This window comes from Peromyscus leucopus, chromosome 5 (genome assembly GCF_004664715.2).
Source record: "Peromyscus leucopus breed LL Stock chromosome 5, UCI_PerLeu_2.1, whole genome shotgun sequence".
Classification (NCBI taxonomy): Eukaryota; Metazoa; Chordata; class Mammalia; order Rodentia; family Cricetidae; genus Peromyscus; species Peromyscus leucopus.
In genome coordinates, this window is record NC_051067.1 from 38,695,654 (window position 1) to 38,716,702 (window position 21,049).

The window sequence follows — 21,049 nt, forward strand, 5'->3', positions numbered from 1 at the left end:
AGGGTCACTTGACCTCTTTGTTCCTCCTTCCAATGTGGCTATCGGATAAGTATCCTTTCTCTGCTTTGTGCTCTTACTTGTCTCTATAATTGGTGTATTAGGGACTAGTGGCCATGACTGGCTTGGTGGAGCTGCCAAACTCAAGACTTTGACCCTAAACACTCTAGCAACACTAGGAAGAACCAGGTCGTTCTAAAATTGTGTTGAATAGAGTCCACCTTGATCAGCACCAGCTCTCTAGAATCAAATCTGTCTTTTGTGGAAATTTGTTTTTTTGTGTGTGTGTTAGAGTTATGGGTTCAAGAGAAAGACTGCACAGACTTCCAGGAATTTCGTATTTGATGGTGTATACATTCTGAACTAACTTTTCAAATACTGATATGTATATACATATATGTCTATATATGCATATATAAATAATTGTAGTAAAACTTGAATAAAATAACATTTAGTATCTCAGGTCAGCAGTGAAGAGCACTTGCTGCTCTTTCAGAAGACTAGAGTTGGGGTGCCAAAAGACATGCTGGCACCCATGCCAGCATGTAACTGCCTGTAACTCCAACTCCAGGGGAACTGATACCCTTTGCTAGCCTCCTCTGGCAAATGCACTCAGGCGCACATACTCTTAAACATAATTTAAACTAAAAAAATTAGTGTTGTAACAATTTTCAATGCATAGTTCAGTAAGTTTGTTTTCAGTGCCCTACAACCAAACTCCAGAGCTCTTTTGCTTTGCAAAACCAAAACTATATGCCCTTTAAACAGTAATTCACATTTTATCTCCTCCACCAGCCCTGGGAAACTATTGATTTACTGTTTCATTGGATTTGGTGGCTGTAAATTTATCATATAAGTGGAATGATACAGTATTTACCTTTGTAGAGATTGATTTACTCTTTGTAATATAATGTTCATAAGATTTATGCACACTGGGACCTGTATCAGGGCTTCGTTCCTTTTGAAGATTGGCCAATTCCATTGTCTGCATACCCTACACCTTGAATCTTCATTCTCTCTCAATGGATTCTTGAGCTGCTTGCACCTTCTGGGCATTGTGAATTACACTGTTGTGAGTACAAATGCACAAACATGTCAAGACCTTGCTTTCAATTCCTCTGGCTGTATATCCAGAAGTGGCATACCTAGATCATATGGTAGCTCTGTTTCGAACACTTTGAAGAGCTGTTATTCTGCCATCTACAGCTGTGGTACCACTTTACGCTCCTGTTGATTTGGATTCTCACCAACAGTGCACAAGAGAGAGTTTCCTGTCTTTTAGTAGAGAGGTTTTCTTCCCTTGTAGCCAGTGAGAACTGCCCAAAGATGTTTAATAGAACTAGACATTCCTGCTTCTTCCAGCGCTTAGCAACAGGAAGCCCGTAGCTCCCACTGTATGTGTGTGTGTGTGTGTGTGTGTGTGTGTGTGTGTGTGTATGTACTTTTAGCTTTCTCTTGTCATGTCTATTTTCAAAGGCTTCCTCATTCTCGAATTAACATGCATGTGAGCAAACAGGCATGCATCTACCTCACAGACTGGGGGCTGTGGGAGAGAACCAGCACTGTGTGAGGATGATAAAGACGGCAAACTGGTGTAATCCTCTAACAGAAAGATATTGTGGCTTCAATCTGGTTTCTTTGGAAGATGTTGCTTAAGATCCAGCACCACTGCTCCTTGGTAAACTGGGGCATCTCAGTGTGGGAAAGTGTAGGAGAAGACAGCTTGGAGCTGTGCCTGTACATCAGCTATTCATTGCAAGTAGGTCCCAGGGACCTGTGAAGCCAGTGTCAGGGGAAGAGAGAATTCTCCACAGAGGAATAATCAGGAAAAACTCGGAATCCCTCATTTGTGAAATCTTCTTTCAACTACTTTACTGCTGGGGAAATAGAGCACTGCCTCTGTGTTTCTTTTCTTTCATGATATTGGCTTCTTTCCCCTCCCCCACCCGGGACAATCTCTATTGAAGCACTCATTTTTTTTTTTTTAAGCATCCTTTCAAGTGCTATTAAAAAGCAACACAATATGATGACACACATTCTCTCTAAAAGAATATCAAATTAACCCCAGGGGATAAATCCCCCTCACAGGGGAATGTCACAGAGAGAAGACACAGATGTGAAACCAGGGCTACAGAAAAAGGCACTTAAGAAACTCTCAGTGACCAAAAGAGACAAATGCTTTGGAGGGGGCTGGAGGGACAGCTCAGCGGTTAAGAGGGCTTGCTGCTCTCGCAGAGGACCTGGGTTCAGCTCTCAGAACCCATTTTGGGTAGCTCGTAACCATCGGTAACTCCAGTTCCAGGAAATCCATCACCTTCTGGCCTCTGAGGGCACCTGCACACACAGTGCACACACAGACATCCAGGTACACACATGTAAATACAAATAAGTATAAAAAGTGACTTGGAAGTTGATGGCCTACATTGACCAGGGATCAGCAGGATTGTTCTCTACAGAGGAAGTTAGTAAATATTTTAGGCTTTGTGAGAGGAGAGATTAAAAAATAAGAAAATGATACAAGAACACACATGATAAAGAAAATAGCAATTCATATAGCTGTTACTGACAAATTCAAAATGCAATAGTAATCAAGAACTCTTTTCTAGTAACAGCATTCTCTTAAGACAAGAGTAGAATTCTTTGGGATAACATTTTGCTCATTTGGGTTTGGGGTTGGTGACTCTGATCATCACATCAGCGACAGATGTCGATCTGTGAAAGCCATTCTCTTCCTGCAGGCTGTGCAAAAGCAGGCGGTAGACTGCCTGCTGTTGGCCTGAAGGATGGATAGGACTTGTCACCCACTGCTCAGACCAAGAGCACTGCAGAAAGCTACTGACTGACTCATTGTGACTAGTTCTGAAACTCCTAGGGATCCTGAAGCATACAGCCCTGTCTTCCAATGCACATCAGCAATGCTAAGGAAACTCACAGGTTTCCTTTCCATGTGTGTGCTTGCATGTACTAGTGCTTGAGTGTGTGTGAATATATGCAGAGACCAGAGGTCAATGGCTGTCTTCTTCCATCTTATTTTTTTAGATAGAGTCTCTCACTCAACCCAGAACTCACCAATTTGTCAATGCTGGCTAGCCAGTGAGTCTTAATGATACCCCTTACTCACCTCCCCCCCCTTCTGCCTCCCTAGTGTTGGGATTCTAAGCATGTATCACTGCACCTAGGCTTTTTACGTGGGTTCTGGGGATCAACACTCAGGTTGTGGTGCTTGCAGGGTGAGCACTGGAGCCATCTCCCCACCCCTCAGGGACCCTTTTCTCTGGGACACTGCAATTCACAGTCTTTTCACACAAAGAGGATGAAGCTCAATGCCTGCCATCAGCTGTCTTTGCAGGTAGAGGGAAAAACTGCATTGATCTGGTTCTGGTCTATCTGCCGGTAGCGGGTGCCATTTCCGACCTTGCTGACCAGTTCTGTGTCTTGGGCAGAACTTGTGGGTGATGCTTAGAAAACCTTTGTCAGTTAGTTCTCATCTACAGGATGGGGACTAGCAGGCTCTGCTGCCTCATGCAGCAGGATCAGTGAGCAAGCCAATGTTTGTCATCCTGAACATATTTATACATAAGTACATGAACCCAGATTGTCAAGGGTTCCTCCAGGGGCTCCTAATATTGAAAACCTTTGGGAATTAGTGGAAGTAAAAACAAAACCCAGAGGGAACACTGTAGAGCAGCAGTTCTCAACCTGTGGGTCGTGACCCCTTTGGGGGTCAAATAACCCTTTCCTATGATGTTTACATTACTATTCATAACTGTAGCAAAATTATAATTATGAAGTAGCAATGAAAATAATTTTATGACTGGGGGTTACCATAACGTAAGTTACTGTATTAAAGGGTCACAGCGTTAGGAAGGTTGAGAACCATTGCTATAGAGGCTTCATTGACAATCTTAATTGCTGTTCTAAAAGTCTGCAACACTTATGCATACATATGTATATACATATATGTTATCAATGTACATTACCTTTATATCAGACATACAGGAAGTTTAGCCTTTCTCAAATTACTTTTGAAAAAGCAGTGCATTGAGTGGTGATGGGAGAGGCAGTCACTGTGATGTTTATCTGTTTATCCTGAGTATATATTTAGCAAGATAATAGGTCCAAGTACTGTTAAATACACTGTTACAGACGGGATTCTTCGCTGCTGGCATTTCTGAAGGAAGTGAGAGCCTCTCCCACAGTAGTGCTGTCACGGTGTGCATTGCCTTCTACAATGAAAGCATTTTCAAAGGCAGACCAAGTCGATGAAAGCGATAGAAAATAGAGGGGAAATCACAAACTTATTCTGAGCCCTTCTTTGGCCCTGAGGTGTTGACCGGCCAGCAGCCAGGCTTGTAGCTTTGGAGCCAGAGGGCGCTCTGTATTCCCAGGAAGCTTGTGAAGGGAGTGGTCTCAACAGCTCTACTCCAATCGGCCCATGGCCTTCAGTAAACCAGCTCTTGCTGGTTTGTGACAAAGGCCAGGAGTGGAAGAGGGGACCCAAACAGACCTGGTGGGCTGGGATAGCTGAGAACATCAGAGAGACAATGTGCGACTTCTCGGTAGGAAGCCCTTAATGGTTTTCAGTTATCCCATACATTCCTTTCTTTAACCTTGACAATTTCTTCGGAAGGAAAATCATCATCACAACCACTACCACCACCGCCATCATTATTACCACCACCACCACACCCACCACTGCCATCAACACCTCCACCACCACCACCGCCATCACCATGGCTACCGATGTCATCACCATGACTACCACCATCCTCATTCTCACCATCACCACGATCATCATTACCATGACCACCGTGATCATTACCACTACTGTACCATCACCACCATCACTACAACAACCATCACCACCCCAATATAATCATCACTGCCACCAACATCTTGTCCACCACTATCATCACCATGACTACCACTATCAACACTACCACCACCATCACTATTACCCTATCATTTTCCCTGTCACCACCACCATCACCATCATTACTACCATGATTACCATTACCACCATTATCATCACCACCATTACTACTAAAACCCCTACCACTTTCAACTTCCCTATCACTGTAATCACCACCAACATCATTACCACCACCATCACCAGGACCAACATCATGACTCCATTACCATCATGATTACCACTGCCACCTTCACCATGGTTACCATCATGATCACAACAACCACCATCATCACCACCACTATCCCCACTGTCCTCATCATCACCATCACTATCATCAAATCATTGCCATTACCACTGGCATCAGTATTATCATCATCCATACATGAACAGCTTTCTGCTGCCTTACCTGAGTTTTAAAAGTCCACAATCTAAGAACAGCAGTGGCAGTGACACTAGACTCTCCGTGTGAACAGCAGTGCCACTAGCCTCTCCGTGTGAACAGCAGTGACACTAGACTCTCCGTGTGAACAGCAGTGCCACTAGCCTCTCCGTGTGAACAGCAGTGACACTAGACTCTCCGTGTGAACAGCAGTGACACTAGACTCTGTATTCAAGGTACTTGCTGCAGCTGTGTCTACAAAGGTACTTCCTCTGGGAGCCTGATGAGCACATGAAGTCAGACACTCAGAATAGCAATGTTTTCTTAAAAGATAGTTTTGTGCTTTATGATTTTAAACATACTACACATAGTTAACTCAAGAAATCATACTATTTGCTTTTTTCAAAGAGGAAAGATGGCTAGACTCAACATTTTGGTCATAATGACTATACATTCCTTCCTTCCTTCCTTCCTTCCTTCATTCCTTCCTTCCTTCCTCCCTTCCTCCCTCCCTCGCTCCCTCCCTCTCTCCCTCCCTTCCCCCTCCTTTGTTCTCTTTTTCTGGTTATGCACAGAGGTTTAGTTTTCAAGACAAGCTCTGCCCAAGTATATATTCCCGTTTTCCTAAAATGTTCAGGCTTTTCTGGCTGTCACAAGATATTAAAAGAAACATTTGGCATGCCTGACCTGTACTATCAAGCCCCTTTTAGCTTCGACGGATCTAAATAGGTTACCGTGAGGTCACTGGAGGCCATAAATCAGACGGGTGGACTGGTGGCTGAGCAGGCCTGCATAGCTTTAGTTCGATGTGCTATTTTGGTTAGTGCCCCTGAAATGACACCATCTTGTTGGCACCAGCCAAAGAAAGCTTCCTAGACATCTATGGGAAGAGAATGTACAGTAATCCAAGGCTGAGGTCGCACAGACATGAATTACTGTGGGGAGGTCTGTGTCTGCTCCAGACCCTGTGAGAGATCAGGACAAATGATTTCCATCCAAACTGTTTATCCAGGAACCCAGGCTGGAAACGGGTCCAAACAGTCTTGGCAAACGGTAAAAGCAGAGAGTAACCAATTCTTCTCACTCTGTCAAACCAGGACAGCCTCTTCCTGCTGGCTTTCCAGTTTTGTGTGGGTTCACTTGAGAACCCAGATATTTTTGAGAAATATTAAATACAGTTAAGTAACAATTATTGTATGTTTTTATATGATTGTAATGTAGAATAATCATAGAACCCCCTCCAATACTTTCTGCCAAGGATTATGTTTATATTCTATTTCCTTTGATTTTTCTGTATAGTTCTAACTCAACTAGTCTGAGCTTCCTGCATTTATTGCTCTTATACATAACCTTAGTTTAATCTCCTTCCCCTTCCTTCCTTCCTTCCTTCCTTCCTTCCTTCCTTCCTTCCTTCCTTCCCTCCCTCCCTCCCTCCCTCCCTCCCTCCCTCCCTCCTTCCTTCCTTCCCTCCTTCCCTCCTTCCTTCCCTCCTTTCCTTCCTCTTCCTCCCTCCTGTCACATTTTAATTTTGGAAGGGGCAAATGTAATTCATAACATAATATCAAAATATACTAAATTACAACACATTGTGTAGTTTTTACCTGTTTTAAAAAACTCAAGCCTGCATCCTCAGTATAATTCTTTGGTTGATACATTTTGAGATCCTCTTGCTCTGAGGTGAAGTTCCCATTGGAAGGGAAAGCATACGGACCGACTTTCATGGGGAAAGGTAAGAAATTTTGTTCAAAAGTGAGTGAATTTATTCCAGACATCCGCTGGTCTCTTAAGTCTTAAGTGCCACAGGCAGCCAGTTCATCTCTTTCTAGAAGCCTTTGAGGGGACTGAAGCAAGTTCCTCCAGAATAGGAGGGGTACACCTCTGATATCATGTACTCTACCAGCTCTGGGAACAGAAACTTTTGCAGTTGGATGTGGTCTTACAGGGAGATCTTAAGAGCTATGGGAATATAAGTGCTTTCGCACACATACTGGGAACTGAGTGTTTTACTGTTCTAATAAGCTCACTGGATTGCAGCCACTGAGCTGTTCTGAAAATGGAAGCAGCCAAGGCTGGAGCTTCTAAAAAAGGAGGTAACGGCTGCTAAGGTGTAATTTTCATGCTAACAGGCTGACTGACCACCACCTGAGAACTGATTCTTCTCACACATGATTGATTGTGGTTCTCTTCTCCCCAGCTGGGTGGGGCCTTCTTCAGTGATAGTTGCCATCATCATACCAAGTTATCATTACCAAGATAATCCATACAGGGGCATCCACCAATGTTCACCAGCCCACCGTCAAGACTGCCTGGCAATAACGTGGATGGAAGCCTTTTCAATTGATCAGCATTAAATAACAGAAAGAGAACGGCCACTAGTGCCGATTACTGCTTTTCAATATCTTAATAATCCATTTGCCCACTTTTCCAAGGAAGGTCACCTCTATAGTTACTGCCTACTTCTAACGACACAATAATGTTGTGGATGTCTAGAAAGCACACTTAAGGCTGTGTGTGGTGGGGGTGGGGAGGGAAGGATGGAGAGAGGGAGGGAGGTAGAGACAGAGACAGAAATAGAGTTGTGGAAAAAATGTGTGTTACGTGTGGGTGAACAGTCTCTCCTCTCTCTCTCTCTCTCTCTCTCTCTCTCTCTCTCTCTCTCTCTCTCTCTCTCTCTCTCTCCTTCTTGTAGAATAACAACAGAGTGGCACACCACTGCTTCTTAGTTCTGTGAACCTTAACATTTTCTCTAACCACAGAGAACAAACCGGATCTCAGGAGTCGGTGAACAAACACCTTGTAAGGACTACTTTTTTTTTTTTTTTCCTTTTCAGATCTTTCTGCATCTGCACAAAACTTGTAGACCGTATTTTTTTAGGGGGACAATGTTTCCTTAAAAAACAAGCAGACAGGCAGAAAACCATGTCAGCTGTAAAGAAACATGGTTGCCCTAACAACAAGCTTCCTGAGTGGTTCCCTTCTGTGTGTGGGAAGGGACTCACTGTATGGGGAGTGCTCTGCTTTCTTGGGTAGGTTAGGGAGCAGAAAACCCAGGGAGACCTGGACTGGTCATTCACTCCCATGACAATGTCATGATGCAGAGGTTAGGCAGACATCTGAGGTGTTTAGACAGGAGGTCTCAGCCAAGACAGTTCAAGTGGGGGATGAAGAGTATGAGCAGAATGCAATTGTGTGTGTGTATACATATATATGTATATGTATATTATATACATATATATGTACATATGTGTGAAAATGAAACCCATTATTTTGAATCCTAGCTAAAATAATTTAGTAACAGAATAGAAATGAAACAAAACTGAGGTTTCAGAGAATGTATAACTTGTGTTTTCGATATAGAATGAGGCTCAAAGAGGATAAATGACCTGCCCGTGTTCCCACACCTATATACGACAGGGGACAACAAAATCCCCATTCTATTACCTGAGCATACATTTGTAAACACAGTGGTAAGTACACTGCCATTCACCGAGTACTATCCTAAGGACTTCTCTGTAATAGGAGTTAATTTGCACATAGTTCTAGGAGGCCTGTGCTCCATTTCCCAAGTGTGTAAACTGGAGAACAAAGGGGTTAAACAGTCTGTCTGAGGTCACAAACCAGATTAATGGGCAAAAGCCAGGCGGAGCCTGCACAGCACTTCCTCAAGTGAGACGCAAGCTGGGCCAGCTTCCACATGAACTAGCAGTGAGCCATGACTCTGAAAACCAATGAAAGCATACTGATTGTTATTCTCGAAGGATTCACTTCAGTCTCTAGGGAGTAAGTTAAACAACACGATCCACTGAAGAACAAGACAAGTTGTTATGACCTCCCGATGACGATAATCTGTATAACCAAGTAGATGCTACAGCCTCATGCTGCCATTGAGGAGACAGACGTTACATTGGAAAGATGGGGCAAGGCAGAGCTAGAATTCAAGTCTAGACCTGGTGTGGCACCCAGTCAATGCTGTTAAAATAATGACATGGAGGGGATCAGTGGATAAGAGCACTGGCTCCTCTTCTAGAGGGCTTGGATTTGATTCCCAGCACCTAATGACAGCTTGTCAATGTCTGTAACTCCAGTTCTTGAGGAATCCTACCCTACCCCATCTTCCAGCCTCCACAGACATCAAGCCTGTGGTGCACAGACATACATGCAGGCAAACAACCCATACACATAAGATAATAATTAAAGCATGTTAAATGATCTTAACAGCTGCGAGTGCTCAGGAGAAAGATCTGCAGGATCTCGGAGCCCTGCTTTGTGAAGATCTTGCTAGCCAACCTTCCTTTCAGGTTATACACTAGCCTGCAGATGGTGCTCTTCAGCACCACAGCTGGATACAAAAGGAGAAACATCCCTTTGGGTAGGAAAATGTGGAGTGGGCATTCTAGAATGTCAACCCTGGAGGGGAAAGTGACTGAAAAACTAGGAGATTATCCGATCTAGGTGAATCTTTCTAGTTGTAGTTAACCTGGTGTCTAAGTAGGTGACCACCAACCAGAGAAGGGAAATGGAAGAGCAGCGCCTAACGCCCCACCTGAAAGCACCTGCCGCTCTCGGTGCCTGTCAGTCAAGCCAAGCAGCAGATGGGGACCCTGGTCACCGACAGCAACGCTCAGCAGGTATCCCTCCTCACACCGATATAAGTTGTGATAAAAACCTATAACATGATTTATTTATTCATTTATTTATTCATTTATTTATTTTTTATTTATCTATCTATCTATCTATTTATTTATTTTCTAACAAGATTGTACTATGTAGCCCAGGCTGGCCTTGAACGCTTCATCCTCTTCCTTCTGCCTCCCACAGGCTGAGATTAGAAGTGTGTGCCAACATGCCTGGCCTACATTATTATTATATTATATTGTTTGCATTTTCTTTTGAGACATGTAGCCCAGGCTGGCCTCAAATGCACTATGTAGCTGGGGATGCCCTTGACTCCTGATCCCCCTGTCTCCACCTGGGAATACAAGCACGTGTCACCGTACCTGACCCATGAACTCTAAATTTAAATTCTGTGGCTAAAACAAAGCAAATGCAGATAATGAGCATCTCCTAGCCGGCTGGAGTACGGGGCTTCTCCTCACACACACTTAATTCGACTTAGGTGAACTACAGGTTCATCCCATATGACACATGCTTCAAAGACAGGGTGCACCCCGGCCCCCAATGCTCCTTCGAGGACTCTACTTGAGAGACTTTAAAAAAAGTGCAAGACATGGTATTTTATGAAAAATAATCAAATTTCTGCGGTTCTTCTATCCCAATTCCCATCCATTCAGGCAATTCCAAATTCTTGAAAGGTTGTTGCCTATGGCCTGTCTCACTGCCAACGCCTCAGAACGAGACATCTGTAGGTAACCACCCACCCATTTAAAACACTAAGCCTGACCGCACAGTTGACGGCAGAGCTGTGAACAGAGACGGAATGCTAAGCAGTACCTGTGGCATCAGGAACTCACAGGTTTCAATATCCCCCCCCTCCCGCCTCAAATGAAAAGAGGGGGGATAGCCAAATAGAAGGAGGGGAGGAGGGGAGGGTGGGGAGGGTAGAAGCCCTCCTGCCCCGTTCATTCAGTTCCTACGCACAAAACACTGTGGCAGGCTTCCCTTTGGATGTCACACAAGAGAACACAGATGAGGGACAAAGTAAAAACTCAGTTCTACTTTCTGGCCTAAAGCAAATCCTTATTTAGTTGTAATACTAGGGGCTGGGGAGATGATGGCCCAGCGGTTAAGAGCACTGGTGCTCTTCCAGAGGACCCAAGTTCAATTCTCAGTATCCACATGGCACCTCACAAGCGCCAGTTCCAGGGGGATCTAATGCTCCCATAAAGACATACACCCAGGCAAAACACCAATGCAGAAAAAAAAATGGATAAATACATATTTAGTTGTAATCCTTCAAAAAGACAGTCTTTGGAGAATCACTCCAATACCCCTTCCTTGTCTTGTTATGACCCTCTCACTCAGACTTCTCGGTCCTCACCATTTCAAAGCACTCCAGAGTTTCCCACACTGTCGAATCAAAGCATAACAACCTGGCTCCTGCCAGAGGGATGTGTTTACCTTCACCAAAAACGTCATCCTCTTCATCCACCAGAAACTCCTCAGGATCAAGGAACTGCATGGTGGGAGGACAGGTTGCTGGAGGCACTCAAAACCTAGGACACACCAGCAGTCGCTGAAGCTCTGAGCAGCCACACTGCTTGGGAGGCAACACCCCAACCCCCACCCCCGTGGGTTGCCCAAGCCCCGGGGAGGGCAGCTTCCGCATCTGCCCTGAAGAAAGCAGCTTCATTCATACGAAAAGGCTTCTGCAATCTTTTGCAGAGTGAATTCCAGGTGAGGTAATTCTCCCCACCGAGAAGAAAGACTTGTGTGGAAGGGGGGTGCGGATCCGGTTGGATCCGGACATCGATATCACTCAGGCTGAGTGCGATGAGTTCGACTTCAAAGCACCAACTTCCATATTTCTAAAGAGGACGGTGGGCTCTTAGCTTTCCTGCTTATGAATCTCAACACAATGGGTAGTGTTGAGAGAGAGGCTCACATTTCTCATATCTTGCTTTTGCTTCAATGACGATTTATCTGAAAGTAAAGCAAACCCTATGCCCCACCAAAGCCTGCATTTGGAAGACACGAACTTTTGTTTCACTCGGCAATAGTTGCATGGTTTTTTCTTTTTTTCTTTTTTGTAATTCTCTTGCATTTGAGGGAACTTCAGAGCCGAACCAACCATAGTTCTCACCTAGGCTGTTACTAGTTCTATTAAGCCCACTATTAGTGAGCAGATAATTAGTCTGTGTCAAACAATGTCCATTGCATAATATTCACTCAGCTCCATACTTAGGACTTTTATCAGTAAAGGACAATAAAAAAGATAAAGACAATGTAGCTTAAAAAACAACAACAACCAAAAAAAAAAAAAAACAAAAAACCCACAAAAAAACAGCAGTCCCTCCCAAAGTGAGGTAAAGCTCAACTTTCACGTGACCTCTGGTGGTTTGCAGTCAGCTACCCAACAGATTCTACCACAACCTCATCTGGGGCTTTCCTAGGTCAGAAGATGCAAACCGGCGGTGAGGGTTGAGGAGCTACTGTTGACCGAGTGTTTATTTTTGGAGCCTTGTTTACTGTGTGTTTTTGAAGACTCCAGTGTTACCTTTCAAATTGAGAGTCTGTCCCTCATCATTCTGTAGCTTTTTTGGAATGATGCCAGTTGTTCCCCAAGGGGAATCTTCATAGTAGGACTAGGCAAGTCAAGCAGTTAACCCAGGGGTCAAGAATCATCAAGGATGGGCTAGCAGCATTATAGAGGGTCCATCTATGAACTGGTGTCTATGGGGGGTTCCCCAAAGTCTTTCTGGGATCACCAGTCACCTCAACCATGGCGGGAACTGCCGGTCAGAGAGAGCTTGGACATGCTCGCTCTGTGTGTTCAGGTTTATGCAATGACAGGATAATTTATGGTACATGGTGTCTTTCCTCTCAGGGCAGGAAGCTTTCTGCAATGGGCAAGACAGTGGCAGGAGGAACTGTCCCCAAAGCCAACAGTGTTCCCTTGAAGAACAGCGAGAGGCAGACAGCAGGGCTCTCCTTTGCCCTGGATCTCCTTTTTTCTGGCCGCCCACCTCCGTACCCCAGTTCTGATGTGCATGATATTTCCAGTGAGTTAACAAACGTAAGAAATCTGATTGTGGATTGGAGTTTCATCTTGTGCAGTTGAGAAGGGGGGATGGGTATTGATTCTGATCACATGTTCCCTTTCTCTGCCGCTGTCCTGTGTTCTTTGATTATCACATCTCATGAGGTGTGCACCTCTAACACCACACACACAGAGCAGTGAAGACCCTGAGTTCCTGAGATGGCAAGCAGACTCCAGAGCTCATTCCATTGCCTCCTGAGTACACAGCTTTATGGCATGCCACTGGATCTGAAGAAATCCTACTACCTCCCGCATCAGAACCACTAAGTAAACATGCCGCTGTGGTCATTCTTAACTTGGTAGGATTTGGAATTACTTAGAAGACACACTTCTGGGCCTGTCTGTGAGGGCATTTCCAGAGAGGCTTACTGAGGAGAGAAGTCCAACCCCCAAAGTGGGAAGCACCATCCAATAGGCTGGGGTCTGGGACCGAATACAAAGGAAAAAGTGAGTTGTACAGCACCATTCAGCTCTCTGCTTCCCGACTGCAGACACAATGAGACCAGCTGTCTCTCATTCCTGCCACCATGTTTTCCAGCCATGATGGACTGGATCCTAAAACCCTTTACCAAAACAACCCTTTTCCCTTAAGCTGTCTCTGTCAGGTGTTTGGTCACAGTCACCCCTGACAACGAGTCACTATAACCTTTCTGGGTGGATTTCCCAACCTCTCAACAAGTGAAACTGTGTCCTTCTGAAACCAGGTATTAGAGTCCTCGTGTGACCTTATTTGGGAATAGGGCTTGTAATGAATATGACTGGTGAAGATGAGGCCATTGTCATAATGGAGTAGGGGTCCTTAATCCAATATGATTAGGCCTCTTATAAAATGAGGAGATTCAAAGAAAGACACACACAGGAAGAAGAGAAGACCGCCGGGCGGTGGTGGCGCACGCCTTTAATCCCAGCACTCGGGAGGCAGAGCCAGGTGGATCTCTGTGAGTTCGAGGCCAGCCTGGTCTCCAAAGCGAGTTCCAGGAAAGGCGCAAAGCTACACAGAGAAACCCTGTCTCGGGGAAAAAAAAAAAAAAAAAAAAAAAAAAAAAGAAGAGAAGACCACAGGAAGACAAAGGTAGAGGTCTTCAAAGCAGCGCCAAAGACTACCAATAATCTACAAGAAGTTAGGGAAGAGGCCTGGGTGTGCATTTGCTTCCATCCCTTAGAAGGAACCATCTCTGATGACACTCTGGCCTCAGGCTTCCGGTCTAGAACAATGCAGTAGCGGGGCACTGTTGTAACCCACCTGTTTGTGGTATTCTGTTATGACAGGCCTAGCAACAAAATGTGCTCATTTGTTTGGCTTGTTTTGAGGACTAAACAGGATAATTCAAACAAATCAGAATCATACACAGTGCACAGTAAGTTCCTGTTCTACTCATCCAACCTAACCTCCCTACACGGTATCTTAGAGCGCTTCTCTAACCAAAGTCCCAATGGAGATGCAGAAGGCGCCTTCACTGTGCTGTGGTTGGTGTCTTGGATATGAGTGACCCCCATAAGCTCATATACTTGAAGGCTTAGGGAGTGGCACTATTTGAAAGAATTTGGAGGTGTGGCTTTGTTGGAGGAACTGTGTCACTGGAGGTGGGCTTTGAGGTTTTAAAAGCCTATGCCAGGCTCAGTGTCTCTCTCTTCTTGCTGCCTGCAGATCCAGATGTAGAACCGTCAGCTACCTCTCTAGCACCATGCCTGTCTGCATTTTTCCATGCTTCCTGCCATGATAATAATGGACTAAACCTCTGAAAGTGTAAGCAAGCCCTAATCAAATGCTTTCTTTTATAAGAGTTGCCATGGTCATAGTGTCTCTTCACAGCAATAAAATGCTGAATAAGACTCATGCCCCATATGAAATTTCAGGAACCCTCAGTACTTGAATCAGTTACTTTTATTGCTGCCATAATAGAAAATCATACCAGAAAGAAACATTGCAAGGGAGGAAATTTTTGTTTTGGCTTGCAGTTTGAGAGGATGCAGTCCATCATGGAAAGGGGAAGCCATGATGGTGGGAGTGGCTTATATTTGTGGTGGCAGATATGATGTGGTTGATTACAGTCCATCAGCAGTGAGAAGGCAGAGGGAACAGCTGGTGTATATCCTACAATACTGTCTCAGTGATCCACTTCTTCCAGTGAAGATCCACTTCTTAAAGGTCTCACAACCCCCCACAATAATACTCCAGTTGGGTAACAAATATTTAAGCATGTGAGCCCATGGGGGATAGTTCACATCCTAAACCAGTATCTTTCCTCCAGGCTCCTCTGCTTCAATTGAGATGTCTTGAAAACAGCTCACAAGCTCAGGGCAGATGCTACAACAGCTCCCTTGAGTGTAGAGATCTAAAACATGGTAACATATAAGAAAACTTCGGTCTCCAGATATCACAATCACCCAAGAGAATCTGTGCATGGTTGATGGTTTGCTAAGGGGGAAAGTTAATGAACTCCAGATGAATGCTTTTGTATGTATGAATTTCACAGAATATCATATAAACTAAAAAAAAAAAACCCTCATAAAACACAAACAGTATGATTGAATTTATTTAAATGTCCCCAAGTGGGCAGTGGAAAAAGTACATGTGTAAATAATAGCTAACATATATACAATGCTGGATATAGTTCTTAATGCCTTGGTTTACTGTATTCTTAGCTTTGTACATGCATAATTATTGTCTGTACTTTAGTTTAAGGTCCAAACAGTAAAATGGCTTGCCCCAATCACAAGTCTGGTAAGTGGTGGAGAAGCTGAGACTTGACCCAGGCCCCAGAGCCCACGCCCTTAAATGCCACACCATGCTATCTTGAATATCTAGAAGGAATGAAGGCTCATAGAGCCATGTTCAGCTCTGCAAACATTCCGAGTCTTTGCTCACATGACTCCCTCTACCCAGAAGGCTCCTCTTCTCTTGTCTGCTCTTCCAACTTGGGAAATATCTATTCATCTTTGGGGCTTAGTTCAAGGGCTATCTCTTTCATGAACCCTGAATTACTTTTTTTTATTGCTGTAACCAAATACCAGATAAAAAGCAATGTCAGAGGGGAGGGGCTTATTCAGGTTCATGATTTGTGAGGCTATAGTTCATCATAGCAGGGAGGGTGTGGTGATCACTGGCTCCATGGCAGCAGGAGTATGTGGCAGCTGCTTGCTCACATCTCAGTGGACCAGGAAGAGGGAGGGAGGGAGGGAGGGGGAAATAGAGAGAGGGAGGGAGGGGAAACTGAGACTACAGGTGGGACTGGGCTATAGCACTCAAGGCCCACTGTCCAGTGACTCCTTTCCTCAATCTTGAGGAAATATGTTTACATATCTGTTTTGCTCCTGTTCCCCACTCAAGGGTAGAGTCCATTTCTTCTTAAAATTTGACTCTCTGATTCCTGAGTTTGCTGTCTTGTCTTACGTCAACTTGACACACCAACTAGAGTTATCAGAAAGGAGGGAACATCAACTGAGAAAATGCCTCTGTAAGATCCAGATGTAGGGCATTATCTTAATGGATTTTTCCATCCCTGGACTGGTGGTCCTGGATCCTATAATAAAGCAGGATGACCAGCTGACGATGAACAAGTCAGTAAACAGCACTCCTCCATGGCCTCTGCATTAGCCCCTGCCTCTAGGATCCTGCCCTGTTTAAGTTCTTGTCTGACTTCCTTCAATGATGAACAGTGATGTGGAAGTGTAAGCGGAATAAACTCTTTCCTCCCCGACTTGATTTTTGGTCATGGTGTTTCATCACAGCAATAGAAACCCTAACTAAGACACTGAGTGTAATTCCAGGCAGAGAGTCTTTGGTCTGTACAAGGACATAATACCCATGAAAGCTACAGTAGCATTGGATATTAGAGAATACACATTCTTACTTAGAAATTAGGCTTAGACTCTGTTGATGTTTGTAACTGGGGCCTCAGACTAAACTGACTAAAGATGTGCTAACAAGAAAAAAAGCATTCACATTTTAGTGATATTTCTGTGTGTAGAGAGTCTTCAAAGGAAAGAAGTGAAAACTCCAAAGAAGAGATTCAGTTTGGGAGCTTAGATATCATTTTAACAAAGGGCAATCAATTGCGAAGAAGTCACTCTATAAAGCAGGTGGAGAGGGGCTCTGAAAGTGGAAGTATGGCCAGGAAATGAGTGACAGGTAAGGGCTGAGTGTAGACTCATTCCATGCCTTCCCTAGTGATCCAGCCCTTCTTTTGCAGGAGGGGAGGGAGGAGCCCTTTATGAAAGGGGCGTTTATACTTCGCTTGCATGCTGAATGCTCAGGGCAGAGTGTTCTTCCCACAGCTGCTGCTCCTCAGCTGCCTTCAGCTCAAAATAGTCCTCATGCTAAAGCGGTCAGTTTTGCAGGCCATATGCTGACCTTCTTTCATGTCCTGACTGCATACGAAGGACCTAAAGCTAGGGCAACAGTGCTTAGTGAAGGGATGGACTGCAGAGGGCTCCGGTGTCATGCACAGGGTAGACCTGTCTCACGCTTGTTCCCATTGAACACGTGGCAAAAGTAACTGTAAGGAAGGGTTAGTAGGCCCACGGGCCATCGTTTCTGGGAATCAAGGCTGGACCTCACCGCCCGCCACAGTGAAGAGCAGAGAGAAAGAGTGCAAGCATTCTTGCTTCTGCTCAGGCTCCTCTCTCCCCGTACACAGGCCGGGACCCCAAACCAAGGAGTAGGTGGTGGGCCTTCCCACCTAAATTAACCCAATTAGGAAGAACCCTTACAGGCATGCACGTGAACCAACCTGATCAAGATAGGCCTTCACTGAGGCTCTGTTCCCCGGCTGATTCTAGACTGTGGCGAGTTGAGGACCAAAACTGACATAACTTATTCGTTTTATGGTCTTTGTCTTTTCCTGTGTCTCTCTGGTGTGTGTTTGTGTGTGCATGTTTGGAAGCCTAAAGTTAATGGTAGAAATCTTCCTCAATCAACCTTCCACCTTTTCCTTCGAGGCAGGGACTCTCAGTCAAACCTAGAGCTCACTGATCGAGCTCGTCTTTCTAGCCTCCTTGCCAGGCTGGAATTAAAGGGCCATCCATATTTGTGTGGGTTTGGGATCTGTACTCTGGTCCTCATGTTCGAGACGTAAGCATGTTAGCTGCTGAGCCACACCCCCAGCCTCTAGTGCTAATTATTCTCATTTTACACTGTACCTTTTATTCTATTTGACATATTGCAATTATGGATTTTATGGAGTACACTGTGACATTTAAATACACGTATCCAGTGTGCCGGGATCGGATTGGGGTAATTGCTGTCTTTCATCTCAGACGTTCGTCATTTCTTCGTGCAGGGGGAGCTATGACTAAGAAGGAAGGAATAGATCTGAAACAAAAGCAGAGGCCCAGGATTCTCGGTGAGGCAAACAGCAGCAAAATCAGCTGAAGAGGAGAACAAAGGAAGGGGGAATCCGTGTGAGGATGCACCTCAGCCACTTGGATCAAAGACTCATTGGTCACACACGGGCTTAGTCTAACTGTGACCATCACAGGTCATAAGCACAGGGATGGGAAATGTTTGGATGCTCTTAACCCTGGCTGTCCCCTTTGTGTTACAGTAAGTCTGGTGGCACATGTACAAGGCCTGCCTCTTGCTTTGAGAAACTGCTTCCTTCCTGCATTCATTCATTCATTTGGAAAATAATAATTTTATATATATATATCAGATCTTAGGTGCAGTGGGAAGCACTGAGGTAAAAATATCTGTACTTTGTGCATCTGCATGTGACACAGGAATATTAACAGAAGATTATTATTTTTTGGTATGATAAATTAGGTTGCAATAATCTCAGTCTGTAATTTATTTGTATTTTGTGTATATGTGTGCACATGCATTTGGCCTGCATTAGGTATGAGTACCATGTGTGTGCCTGGTACCTAGAGGTCAGAAGAGGGCATCAGATTCCTCGGAACCGAAGTTGTGAATGGTTATAAGCCCTCAAGTGGCTGCTTGGGGGGGAACCAAACTCAGGTGTTCCACGAGAGCAGCCAGTGCTCTTAACTGCCGAACCGTCTCCCCAGACCCTTTAACAATTTCCCCCCAGATTCACAGACTTAAAAACTGGGGAAAGAAACCGAACCTAGCAGATGTGAGCTATCCAGAAGCAGAAAGACAAACAGAGAGGAACTGAAACTGTGGAGTAGCTGGAATCAAGGGGGAAAGTGAAAAGACGGCCAAGCCAGAAATAACCTTCTCTTTGGGTAACTTTGCCAGTAAGGATGCATGCAAAATGTGTCTAACTGCAAAATACTGTGACCCAAAGATCATGGCCACCAACAGTATGACTGTTCCAGTGATGTAAGGAGTGGGTACCAATGACCTCCCCAGGTCTTTGTGCTTCTTGATCATTGTTCCAACTTCAGGGCATCTGAAACTTCCACAAGATGAACTGATTAGAACCTCAATTACTGTGGAGAGTTTGGACTGTGGCAAGTCCAGAGTCAAATTATCTTGGGCCATCTTTAGTCCCTTTAATAGCCGTTCATTGGCTTGGTGAGCACTAAGGGGAATCATTCAGAATGTACACAGAAAGCACCAGTTTTCCTTAGGGATGTATTCACCGGGCAGATCACTGGCTTCTACCAACCCCAAAGCTAAGAGTCATCGACAGCATTGAGGCCTGGAGCTGAGACTTCACCACTTGGCTGTAACCAGCCTTTCTGAGGTTCCCATAAAGGGATCTGAAATGTCTTGATTTGTGACTTTCTTTATTCTGTTATTATAAAAACTTCATGTTGCTTCTGCATTGTACATGAAATTTGGGGTGGCCTAAATTTCTGTTCCCAGGCCATATTTTTCTCCAGAACAAACTATCTCTTATACCCTTTGAGGTGGGAGTTATGGTATGTATGTATGTATGTATGTATGTATGTATGTATGTATGTATATATGTATGTATGTATGATTGTCACAAATAGGTTTTCTTCCATAAAACTGCAGAGTGGTTGTTCATTGAACAAATCCACTTGTGTTCCCTAGGATGGAGAAGAATCCATAAAAGCCGCCTTGTAAAGACTGACATTGGGTGTGGTTGGTGAGGTCAGAACTGTGGGTTCAGGTTTTGACTGCTGGGAGTCATTAGAGTCAACTAGTAACACACTTATAGGAAAATAGGACTAGTTCTGAGATTTGACAGGACTGGGTTTCTGAATCGGACCCTAGAGTCTGTAAAATGGAATAATTATTGGTGGCTGAGCCAAGGGAGAACTCAGCCTGCTCCTAAGATATTACACAAAAAATACTCTTTATCAATAGATTATGCTACGTATGCAAACACAGTGTTAAGATCCAATCTTGGCCTGCATGCCCTATCTCAACCAGAGTACATTCCAAAGGCTCTTCAGCAAAGGCTCATACAACTGCTACTGATAATACAACTGACCTTTTAAGAAAAAGATAAAGAGCAAAGAAAAACTGGTGGAGGAAGTCCTGCATATTGAACAAAAAGGACACAGGACAATAACTCAGACATAAGAAAAAGGAAGAAATGATGAAGTAACTACATTATAAGTCCAGAGGAAAGGTTATCATTCCTAACTCTCTTCTCCCCATCATATCTAAAAGACAACTCATTGAACAATTACCACTGTGTTGATAGATATGAGATATGTAAATATGCAAATTCTCTGACAATGGCACCACAAGGAGAAGGAAGGGGGTTGGAAGGGCTCAGAATGTGTATTTGCTACTGAAATAAAGGCAGTACTAATCCAAACTACATTGTTTCTAGCTAAGATATTTATTGCAAGGCTCAGGACAATCATTTAAAAAAAATAGAATTTTAGATTCTGTAAAAGAAAATTTAAAGTTGTAGAGAAAATATTTAAGATAAATAATTAGGTTTCAGTGATGGAGTACTTACCTGACATAAACAAAGTCCTCGACTCAATCCTCAGTAACACACACACACACACACACACACACACACACACACACACACACGAAAGGTATTAGATGCTGGAGCTGGAGAGATGGCTCAGCATTTAAGAATGCTGCTGCTCTCCCAGAAGACCTGTGTTTGGTTCCCAGCACCCACGACATATTTATTGTGCTGTC

At 44.2% G+C, this 21,049-nt stretch overlaps 1 protein-coding gene across 5 annotated transcripts in view; it reads right to left on the minus strand.

The window, feature by feature from the left end:
• The window catches only part of Ripor2 (RHO family interacting cell polarization regulator 2), a 213,814-nt gene that overhangs the window by 109,063 nt on the left and 83,702 nt on the right, over positions 1-21,049 (minus strand). Inside the window, exon 1 of one of the 5 annotated variants that reach the window (XM_037205868.1) lies at positions 11,367-11,528. The exons of the other annotated variants lie outside the window; for them this stretch is intronic. Coding sequence (XP_037061763.1) covers positions 11,367-11,427 — 61 coding nt within the window. The 5' untranslated portion in view covers positions 11,428-11,528. Of the gene's footprint in view, positions 1-11,366; positions 11,529-21,049 lie in introns of those variants that run through there. 5 annotated transcript variants of the gene reach the window in all.